This window comes from Callorhinus ursinus, unplaced genomic scaffold (assembly GCF_003265705.2).
Source record: "Callorhinus ursinus isolate GAN/ISIS: 27379988/994484 unplaced genomic scaffold, GSC_fseal_2.0 scaffold20, whole genome shotgun sequence".
Taxonomy (NCBI): Eukaryota; Metazoa; Chordata; class Mammalia; order Carnivora; family Otariidae; genus Callorhinus; species Callorhinus ursinus.
In genome coordinates this window covers 540,273-552,409 of record NW_027397082.1, presented here as the reverse complement: position 1 = coordinate 552,409, position 12,137 = coordinate 540,273, and the positions used below count along the sequence as shown (strand labels likewise).

Genomic DNA, 12,137 nt, shown 5'->3' with positions numbered 1-12,137 from the left:
AAAAAAAAAGAATTCCTCTTGCCTTTGCTATGAGTTCTATGGGAAACAAACAGATGAGATGAAGGTTCTGTTTATGGAAATATCCAGCTAGTAAATGAAAAACAAATGACAGACTTAGTATATCTAAGGGATCAATGGATTTAGGCACTGAGCATTGATCCCTGGCTATTAGCATTAAAAAAGAGAGGTACCCAGACATTATGTGTCTCCTGAAAGAACATCCCACCACCCATGAAGTAATCTGACCTATCCTCAAATAAATAATATGAACTCAAATCTGATTAAGACTTCTCTCTCTTCCCAAAAAAGTAAAACAAACCAGAAACACCAAAAACCAAAATACAATTTAATCTTGAATCTGGTCTGATTAATCTTGAATCTCTAGATCCAACTATCAGTTTGTAGGCAGGTACAGGAATATGTTAAACTGCACTGCAGATGTAATCAAATAACCCAGAACAACCAACCTAGTTTCTTCAACAAAGTGCAAATAAAAAAGTGGGAGTGATGGAAGGAACCTACAAATCTACAGAGATTTTTCTAATTGTGTCAACCAACTACAATATGTGGCTGTATTTGTATCCTGATGCAAACAAAATTGAAAACTTAAACATGGACTATTCAGTAACATTAAGGAATCTTACTTAGATGTAATGGTGGGACTATGAATATGTATTTAAAGTTCTTTTATTTTTTTTTTAAAGATGTATTTATTTTAGAGAGCAAGAGAAAGTATTCACAGACTTGAGTGGAGAGAGGGGCCAAGGAAGAGACTCTCAAGCAGACTCCCCACTGCACATGGAGCCCAAGTCGGGTCTTAATCTCATGACCCATGAGATCATGAGCTGAGCTGAAATCCTGAATGGGATGCTTAACCAACTGAGCTACATAGGCACAAGTTCATATCTTTTAGAGAAGCATTCTGACATATGGGATGATATAATGTCTGGAATTTGCTTCAATATAGTACTGGGGGGGGACAACTGGATGATGAGTATCGATGACACAAGAGTGCCCACCATGAGTCAGTAACAGTGTCACATAAAAGCAGGGTATGTGGAAGTTCATTATCATAGTCTATGTTTCCAAAATGAAGGTTTTTAAAATTTAATAAACTCTAAGTAATCTTTACAATAAACAATTAAAATAATAAAAGAACTGACCCTATCACCCCAGAGAGTAATAAGAGTTGAAAGAAATTATCTAAATCATTCAGAACATTTCATTGGACTATTCTTACTAATTAGGATGAAATCTCAGTTGGCAACCCCTTAAACACCAGAAAAGCCTTACGTTAAGAAAAACTATTCAAGGAAAATGCAAATGCACAGTTTTCTGTATGTTAACATGATTTAGATAAGAAAAACTACAATAGTAATAGAAATGTCTCCTTTGGATCATTCTATGTAAATAAATATAAGTACAAATTCAGGAACTGAAGCATAACCATGCAAACTGACATTTAATGAAGTAATTTTTTTAAAAGGTCAAACACATGCAGGCACACATATATGTATATATAATAAACCCATTTAATGTTGGATAATTTTTTTTTTTAAGATTTCTTTATGTGAGAGAGAGACAGAGAGCGAGCACGCGAGCAGGGGGAGGGACAGAGGGATAGAAACAATCTCCAGCAGACTCTTTGCTGAGTCCAGAGCCAGACATGGGGCTTGGTCCCAGGATTAGGAGATCATGACCTGAGCTGAAATCAAGAGTTGGACACTTAACCAACTGAGCCACCCAGGCGTCCCAATTCTGTATACATTTTTAAAACCCAATTCTTTTACAAGTGAAAATATAGAAAAAAATTTTTTGACCTTATTAAAGGCAAAGTTAAATATCAAAATTTGGAAATTTTTAAACTAAAATTCATTATGATTACATAAAGAAATCTAATGATAAACTAAAGAACTTTAATGTCTGTACCTTGAACATAATACCTAAAATTTACTTTGTCTCACTTCACACAAAAAACAAAAACGTTTAGCAGCACATCTTTTCACAGATAAAAATTTGATTCTCAAACCTCTCGGGTCCTAAGGTAGTAAGAAGAAATGAAACTCTTTTAAAATACTGTATTTGGGGATAATAAAACTAATTATTTCTGGATTTTTAAACATAGCAGTTTTTAAAGATATGATCTGTCCATTCTAAATCCAGGTAATAATAAATTGTACAAAATATGGATCTATTTTGCAGATTTCACATAATTCGTGTTTTTAGCTGATGGGAGAACCCAGGGGCTACAAAGTCTGAAGCACAAAGAAAATCACTTACTAGGATTTTAAAATAGCCACAGAGCAAACTTGCCTTACCTGGCTTAGGAGCCATGTGCATTTTAATTGTATGGGATGGCTCACCAGAGCCCAACTTCTCCTCTATATGTTGTGACTGAATTAATCCCTTAGATTCTTCTTTCTTTGGGCTTTTTCCTTTCTTCTTTTCTTCACTCTCAAAGCTCTCTTTGAGGTCATCACTGAGTGTTTTAAGGTCACACTGTATATCCAATTTATTTATTAACGCAAAGTCACCTGCAACAGTCTCCTCCATGGTGGGCTCCATGGGCTCATCTACAAATCAGAAGAAGTCAAAGTCCATCAGCTAGGCCATCTGACACAGTTAAGATACACATAGGAAAAAAAACAATACCCCCTTTTTCCCATGTGGAAGAGACTACTATGTATGCATAAAATCCATTCTCCTGGCTTCCAAAGTAACGGAGCTGTAGTTAAGACTGTGGCACCCAAGCAAAGGTATGTACCCCCAGTCCCTCTGCAAGTTGTGACCAAGCTCCCACCAATGGAACATAACCAAACTGATATGCCCAATTTGGCCTCGCTTGTTTTCAAAGGAATTTTGTGACCCTGAACTTCGACCCTTTACCCTCCCCACTGCTGGATTAGTGAAAACCAGAGTGACTGGAAATCACACGTTGAAGGGAGTCCCAGAATGGATGGGGTGGGGGAGTGGGGAACAGAGTTGAAGGCTAACGTGGAACACCCACACTGGACTGTTATATGAGGAAAGAAACAGACTTCTAACATTGTTTAGTCATTGCAGTTTGGTGTCTTTCTGTTATAGCTGTTTACCCTTCCACTCTACATCACTCTTATGAATTAAGTTGCAGAAATAAATAATTTAGAAGCCTAAAACAAGTCAAATAGAAAACCAAATGTAAAAACCATGTGTAACGACAGGTAACCATCAATTTATAAATGGAAGGCACCTTAAAGCTTATCTGAATGTTAATTTTTGAAACTCAGAACATGATTCCCAGCCACTGAAAAATATTTTTAACAAAATTTACTTAGTTTTTAGGATTATGTACAGACAGTACTAATCAGAGCTGCACCAAAATTCTGATATTTCCAAAGCCCAATTGCCCCTGAACCTCTACACCCCTGAGCCTTTCTGCCTCTCTGTTGCCCATAGCTCTGCCAAGTCTGCTCCAGGTTGTCCTGAATCTTGGTCTGTTAAGGACAGTGCATGAAAGCGAAGAACTTACCTGTCCCTGCTGGTCACTGTATCACCAGTGCTTAAAACAGGGACTGGTATATTGTGGGCAATGAAAACACACTTGGGGAATATATTAACAAGTTAAAACTGGGATGGAAGGCTTCCAGGATTAGGTATTTCCTATGGCAGAAGTGAGAGACAGCTCTAAGGACAGGTAGCATTCCCAATTATTAAGCTCATGTATTAGGCACTGCCTAATAAAACTTTTAAAAGGAAAAGACACTGAAAAAACTGAAAAAGCAAAGTATCTATAACCAAAGTTCATTAAATATTTCTAATTATCTTGTAGGAAATTGACTCTCAATTCAAAATTTATCACATAAATAAGAAAATTTCGGGCAATATGATTTACTGAAGGGCTTCCTCAAACACAGAAAACCTGAGCTTTACTCATCATTCAAAGTGATTATGCAATCTTATGTAAGGTGCACCTAAGCATCTGTTTCTCAAACGTAATACCACTTCCCATTTACTTCACAAGGTACTATTAGGATCAAGTAAGATAGGAGTTGTCAAAGTACTGTGAAAACTAAAGTTCCAATAAACTCCAAGACATCACAATATCTTTAAAACTGTCCTCCATCTTCTTCTGCAGCTAGACTTTCCCTGACAGACATTCCCTATATCCTTGACTTTCGGGCCAGTGGTAATAGTAACAGCAACGCTAACAGCAATCCCCACCATCAGAAGAATAGTACTACCTGACTGCAGTAAGGACCCATTCCCCTACTTAAGAAATAACCGAAAATGACAACCTTGGAAATCTACATCGATGTAAAGAGTTTTTACACCCCCAACTCATCTTACCCTCACAATTTCCTTTGGAAATTTCCCCTTTAGCCAGAAATTTCAACATTTTTTTCAAAACCTTCTTGTGAGATTTTGACGGCTGAAACTGTAAAGGTCGGCACCTAGGAAAGCAAAATAAATATTTAGAAAGTGAACTCAAACCAGAAGAAATAAAATGAGTTCTGGGCAGTGTCTAGTACAGAAAGGCAAAATTCATGCCCAGGATTTTTGGGTAAAGACAGGGCTTGATGTAGCCTCTAGTCCCACCCCAAATCCCCCTAAAACTACATTAAGGAATTAGAAAAAAAGAAAAAGGCATAAATCACTGAAAAAAAAAAAAGAGGAGAAATCCTAGAAGCTGGGCAGAACATGCACAAGTGGTAACTGACTTAGCAGACCAAAGAATTTTTGAATCCTAAACCAACAGTGGGAAAAGCCAAAATGATAACTAATTTTCTCTACATTAACCCTACAAATTTTAGGGATTGGTTGATAACTGATACCTCAGGAGATAAGAGTGAAGGTGGTTCCAAAAATAGAAAGATCGCTTGAAAGTCTGTTTTGGAAGCAGTTAGATGTCTGATGCCTCCACCACTCCACACAGGACTCCCTACACAACCCAGGAGAAAGCTCCACATTTAGGAAAGAGTAAAAAATAGGGCCTCCTACATGAGGATGTAGGCACAGCGGAAAGCAATGGAAATGTACTAGAAACAGGAAGCTTAAATGAAAGTCTACATACTGAATGTGGAAACCTCCAACCCATTTCCCAACCCAGCCACAAACATGGGCACTTTCTCTCCAGAATGTGACCAGACCTCGAGATACCTCAGGGACTCCCCCCTGGAAAGTCAGAAGCACCGGACACTCAAGGAGAACCTCTACAAAGACACTGGAGAGGTAACCTGGAGGATATACAAGAAGAGAGCCTAAAAATACAAATAACCTAAGAAGAACACGAACATCCTAAGAAGAACACGCTCTTATTTCTCTTTAGCTAGTACAGCCACACGATAATGGGAGGTTACAAAAAAGAGAGGGAGAGAGAGTCCAAAACCAAAAATCTCTCAGAAGTAAAAATATAATAGAAGAAATAAACAATTAAACAGAAGACTCAGAAAACTGAGGAAATTTCCCAAAAGATATTGCAAAAGGGATGGAAAACGAGAAAAAAAAGTTAGAGGATCACTCTAAAAGTTCAACATCTGAATGAAGACATTATAAAAGAAGAGGAGAAAAAAATGGGGGGAAGAAGATCAACAAAATAATAAAAGAAAATTTCTGTGAAGTGAAGGATATGATGGGAGGAGGCCCCAGATAAGAAGAGCCCCTTAAGTCCTTAAGCAATGGACGCAGACAGACACACCACCAGACGTGAAATATCAGAACATTGGGGACAAAAAAACCTTTCAAAAGGAAAGAACGTTTTGGACAAAGGAACAAGAATCAGAAGCAAAGCCTTCAAAATTCTAAGGCAAAATTATTTCCAATCTACACTGCTATAGCCCAGCCAAACTAGATATCTGAGTGGTGAATTAAAACATTTTCCAACAGGGGCACCTGGGTGGCTCAGCTGGATGAGCATCTGACTGACTCTTGGTTTGGGCTCAGGTCATGATCTCAGGGTCGTGGAGATGGAGCCCCGAGTCAGGCTCTATGCTGAGCATGGAGCCTGCTTGGGATTCTCTCTCCCTCTCCCTCTGCCCCCATCCCCGCTCGCACACTATCTCTTTCTCTCTTAAAAAAATTTTTTTTCAAACATACAAAGTCTAGAAAAAGGACTTCAAAAAAAATACACTTTTTCTCAAGAAAGCTATTAGAAGATGAGCTGCACTAAAATGAGGAAATAATCTGAGAGGTCAGAGGAGACAGAAAACATGAGATCCAAAGAGAATCCCCAAGATGGCAGTAAAAAGAGATCCCAGGGTGACAGTGATGCATCAGCTGGAAAGACAACCTGTCCAGATCACAGTAGGTCAGAAGACAACACAGACATATTCGTGAAGAGGACACAAGTGACGGAGGACCTGAAGCACCTATAAATACCAAGAGGAAATTTACACAACTGTGGGAGGATTTCTAAAACTGACTGGTGATGGGTACACAGAAGACGATGCAAACAAAAAAGACAATGATCAACTCCATGGAAAGCAAAAACTTGTGAAGGAAAGAAAATGTAATGAACAGTACACTGCATGGCTCGACCACATGGCATATTTATAGGCCATGATCCAGCGACTACACCGTCCAACGTTAAGATACTTCTGAGCTGGGCAGTTGGCAATGAGGACAAAAAGGAGCTTGAATGTGACAGGGCAACGGGGATGAAATAAAGTTAAATCCTTATCTTTCAAAGAGAGAAATTCAGAGATAATGAGAAAAAATAAAGTTGAATCCTTACCTTTCAAAGAGAGAAACCCAGAGATATGAGAAAAACCCAAAGATAATGAGATAAGGTTTTTGTAATTATATAAGCATGTCACTTAAAGGTAGAAGAATAAACAAACAAACAAAAAAATCAGTTAAAAACTCTGAGAGTGACTGCACTGGGAAAAAGAAATAGATAGGGAGGTTCAGGGGACTGCAATTTTGCAAAGTAAGCTTTATGGAATTGTTTGATTTTTAAATTACTAGCATATATAATTCTATATAAAAATAAAAACTAAAAAACAAAAAAATTCATAGCCAAGGAAGCTTATCCTCATTTACACTCACATACTGGGCAGCCCCTGACATCTAACAAGAAGCTACGTTGTAGGTTATAATCGCCTTGACTTCACATTAGGTCTCATTATAACTACTGCAGTAAACAAAGTAAAAAAACCCAGAACAGGAAATATGCAAAACGACTCTGTAATATCAATACATGTAATGAAGTTGTGTAAAGGATAACAATTCAGGAAATGTTTGATTTCATGCCAAAAAAAAAAATCACATTTTATAATTATTTTGTTTTGCAATGTTAATTGAATCCCTTTTCATAAAAGCAATATACCTGGAACAGAGCTTTGCATTGAGAGGCACCCAATAAATTATAGAGGCTTGGTCTTTTTCTCTAACCCACTGAAATTGACTTTTTTTTTTTTAACCTTTTCTGATTAGAAATTCACAGGGTTCTAGCAAATCAGCTGCAGACTTATTTAAACAAAATCTGGGCCATAATCCAATAACAAACTGTTACTTGAAGGAAAGGACGTCTGCCTTTGAGGATGTCACTGCTTCATAACCACTAAAGCTGCAGGATGACAGGACAGCGGCCTTAGTGAGATGATTTCAGCAAACCAGACACCCATCTTTTCTCTTTATTGTTCCAGTCCTATGCCCAGTTAGATAAAAGAAAGGATTCTTAACCAGGAATCGGTGGAACTGTGAGAGCCCGTGGGGAGCCCAAGATCATCCTAAAATTAGTATGCAAATGTTACATATTTTTGCCTATATGCCCCCTCCCTTCTGTTTGGCTGCAGAAAGGGTCTGTCACTTTTCATCAGATTGTCAAGTCTTCAATCCCAAAACAAATTAAGAGCAACTAAGAGAGGGCGCCTGGGTGGCTCAGTTGGTTGGGCGACTGCCTTCGGCTCAGGTCGTGATCCCAGAGTCCCGGGGTCGAGTCCCGCGTCGGGCTCCCTGCTCGGCGGGGAGTCTGCTTCTCCCTCCGACCCTCTTCCCTCTCGTGCTCTCTATCTCTCATTCTCTCTCCCTCTCTCAAAGAAATCAATAAAATCTTTCAAAAAAAAAAAAAAAAGAGCAACTAAGAGAAAGAGGTGTGAGGACCAGCCAAAACATGATGGATACAACTGTGTTTGCTTTTTTATCTAGAGAATATACTCATATTGAAACTGTAGACAAATGCTTCATAATGGCAACATACTTGCCCTAGACTCTACCAGAAGAGGAAGGCAAGGACCAGGGGGAAAAGGAGGATCTGTCTAATCTGAAGAGGGAAAATCCTTCCATGTTATATCGGGGTTTGCTGGTGAAGCAAACACTTTGTCGGAAAACAGACTTTTAAGTTTTCCGATGAAGAAAACTGGACTCTCAATATATGTGGCAGATTAAATGTCAGCCCTCCCCCTCCTCTTCCTACAGATCCTATAGTGCTGTCTGAATGTGAGTACTGTGTCCAGTAATACACTAGAATCTGGAAATCCCCAAGCTCAATTCTACAAAACATGTGATATCTAAAAGTAATCTATTTTCTAATATTCTCACAATATGTCATATCATTGACTAGACTGCTAAACAGTATACTTTTTCATATCCTATTTACACCCAAACCATTAAACAGTATTATTAAAAGCTACTGATGACATATAAATGTAGCATCAGTTTGTAGAAAAGATATAACTCATTTGCTCTTCTTTATAAAGCGTCTAGCTAGAATGAAAATTAACATGTAAAAAAAGCAAGATGTCACTGAAGAACTATACATACTCCTCAAATTTATATATACCTCCTCTTTCTTACCTTATCGTGTACTGAGGGCAACATGTTTGATTCATGACAGGCTTGTACACATATTTCCCGCTTCTAAAATTAAAAAGTAGTTTTGTTAATGTCTTACACATTTCTCACATGTACTAAAGTAGACTAGTACAGGAGTACAAAATTAATTAAGAGTAAAAATCTAACCAACAACACAAAAACATTTAGTTACTCTTCATGACCTAAATAATCTTGCAACATAGACACACCAAGGACGGAGTCCAGCCTTTTCTTTCCTAAACCCTGATATATGTACTCCAAACCTCTTCACCTCCATCACCCGCTCAGCAGCACCTGCAATCCTTCCATGCCTCAGCCCACCACCAATCCTCAACACCAAAGGCAATCAGAGGAAATCGCTCAGGATGAGGTGACACTGATGGGAGCCATATATGCACAGATGAGGGTTCCATGTGTAGTAGCACAAGGTAGCCCAAAATTAACCTGATGCTTTCAATGCTTTCTGGATCTCAGTTAGTGGCAGAGCCATGACATTATGGATTGAATCGTGTCCCCTCAAAATTTGTATTTTGAAGCCCTAACCCCCAGTACCTCAGAATGGAACTGTAGTTAGAGACAAGGCCTTTAAAGAGGTGACTAAGTTAAAATGGCAGCTAAGATGAGCCCTAACCCAATCTGAATGCTGTGCATTATAAGAAAAGGAAACTGGGGGCACCTGGGTGGCTCAGTCGGTTAAGCATCTGCCTTCAGCTCTGGTCATGATCCTGAGGTCGTGGGACTGAGCCCCACATCGGGCTCCCTCCTTGGTGGGGAGTCTGCTTGTCCCTCTCCCTCTGCCTCTCCCCACCCCGCACTTATACTCTCTCAAAAAAATAAATAAAATCTTTAAAAAAAAAAAAAAGAAGAAGAAGAAAAGGAAACTGGAAATACAAAGAGACACTAGGCACTCGGGATATATATACAAAGAGAAAGGACCACGTGAGGCCACAGCAAGAAGACAGCAGCAATGTACAAGCCAAGGAAGGGTCTTCAGAAAAAAATAAAGCAGCAGACACCAGGATTTTGGAAATTTCAGCCTCCAGTACTGTGAGAATGCAGAGTCCTGTTGTTTAAGATACCCAGTTGGTGGCATTTTGTTATGGCTGCCCAAGTAAACATACATGAGCTCAGTTCCTGAGTCAGAAACCTGGGAGTCATCTCAGATTCCTCCCTCCAAAGCACCTCTACATCCAGTCAGCAAGCTTTCTACTTCTAAAATGTACCGCCTACGTCTGTCCCCTCCCATCTATCTCCTAACCTATAGCCACTGATGGTGACAGCATTGTCATGAGATGACCGTCTCACATCCGGACCCTGCAGGGATCTCTGGAACGAGTCTTCCTGCCTTTGCAATCACCCCCTCAAATACCTCTCTGCTATCTGAATGATCGTTTCCAAAACACAAATTCCATCACAATTCTGACATGAAAGCTTTCGATGGCTCCCCTCCACCTTTTAAAAAAAGAAGTTCATCATGGCATACAAAATCCTTCAACATCCGACCTAGATCTACCTTCCTTTTGGGTCTCATTATTAAGTTTAAGAAAAGGTGTGAAGTTTTATTATGCTGTGCTCAATCCCATGTCTTTGGGGGAGTATTGGCAGAGAGCATTTAGCACTGTTTATATTTATATAAGAAACTTTATATATTCTAAAATCATCTATAAAAAGGTAATTACCAAAAAACTTAGCCATCAAAGGCAAAGTGTGGACCTTAATGGAATCTTGACTCAAATAAACCAAGTATAAAAAAAAAAGGACATTTCTGAGACAAGCAAAAAATCTAATCAAACTAACAGATGACATCAAAGAATTATTGTGTAAAAGATGATAATGGTATTGTAGATATGTTAAAAAGGAAAAAAGATTCCTTTCTTAGAAACATCTATTTATTACAGGTATACTAAGAGGATACCTGAAATTGCTTTAAATTATTTCGTGGGGGAGGAGGGAACATCTTAGTTTCTTCAAGCTGATGTAACAATATGCCAAGGACTGAGTGGCTTATAAACAACACAAATGTATTCCTCATAGTTCTGGGGGTTGGGACGTCTAAGACCAAGGTGCTGGCACATTCTATGTCTGGTAAAGATAAGCTTCCTGGTTCATATTTTTGTTGTAACCTCACATGGCAGAAGGGGCAAGGGAGCTCTCGGGGATATCTTTTACAAGGGCACCAATCCCATTTGTGAGGACTCCACCCTCTGACCTAATCACCTCCCAAAGGCCCACCTCAAATACCATAAAATTGGGGAAGGGAGTGAGAATGATACACGCACATTCACTCCACTGCAGGGAGCAAGGAGAACTGATGCAACAAAGTTGGCAAAACGTTAACTGCCACCGTGCACCTAGCCTGCCGGTAGGTACCTGAGATTCATTGTACCGTGCACCTAGCCTGCCGGTAGGTACCTGAGATTCATTGTACCGTGCACCTAGCCTGCCGGTAGGTACCTGAGATTCACTGTACCGTGCACCTAGCCTGCCGGTAGGTACCTGAGATTCATTATACCGTGCACCTAGCCTGCCGGTAGGTACATGAGATTCATTGTACCATATTCTCTACGTTTGCGTGTATTTGAAGTTCTCCTAATAAACATCTTTAAAAGGAGAGAGAAAAGAATCACTACACAAAGAAATACAATAAAAAAATTTCTTAAATCTCTTTCTAAAAACAGGAAAACATTTTATAGGCAAACAATATTTTGCAAGTATAAGAAGAACCTCAGTAACAAGAGAAGTGTCTTTGTATCAAAGAGCTTTACCTTCGCCATCCTCGATCTATAAGATCCTGATAATCCTGTACTGTCATTGAATGTGCCCACATGCCTGAAAAAATAAGTGCCATGTGCCATGTTAATTATAGCAGGTTGAACTTTTTTTTTTTAATTCAAAGCATTCTTTTAATGTGAATATTGAAGCAAAAAAAAAATCTGGAGAAGTGAAAGTTTGCACATACTTCATACTTGTTTGACATAACATACAACACAGATGGAAAAGATATTTATCTTCATTTTAAAAATCAAACACATCTAAGTGATTATATTTAATTCAGGATTAGCCAATAGTCTCTATGGCATCATATACTTAAGGTCCTTACTGTGATCAGATTATATCACACTTTGAAGCCATAATAATATCCCCTATAATTTAATAAGCTAGTCTCTTCAAAAGAATTGAAAAGCAAATGTTTTCTGATGCATATAAATTTTCCTGATTTTTATGTTTTTAGCATAGTCTTGGATATTGAAAATAGAACAAAAGCATACAGGAACATTCCTTTTAAGTATAAAAACTGAAGGAAATCGAAATGCCCAGGAACAGAAAAGTGATTACAGGGACTATGA

The 12,137-nt window shown here is 38.6% G+C and overlaps 1 protein-coding gene across 13 annotated transcripts in view; it reads right to left on the bottom strand.

The window, feature by feature from the left end:
* The window catches only part of ATE1 (arginyltransferase 1), a 182,461-nt gene that overhangs the window by 167,699 nt on the left and 2,625 nt on the right, over positions 1–12,137 (bottom strand). For 12 of the 13 annotated variants that reach the window (XM_073904082.1, XM_073904083.1, XM_073904086.1 and 9 more), the window contains exons 2-5: positions 11,556–11,619; positions 8,773–8,835; positions 4,327–4,430; positions 2,319–2,573 (exon numbers count right to left, since the gene is read on the bottom strand). In XM_073904082.1, coding sequence (XP_073760183.1) covers positions 2,319–2,573; positions 4,327–4,430; positions 8,773–8,835; positions 11,556–11,619 — 486 coding nt within the window. The remainder of the gene's footprint in view (positions 1–2,318; positions 2,574–4,326; positions 4,431–8,772; positions 8,836–11,555; positions 11,620–12,137) is intronic. The other variant, XM_073904084.1, reaches the window with a different exon arrangement.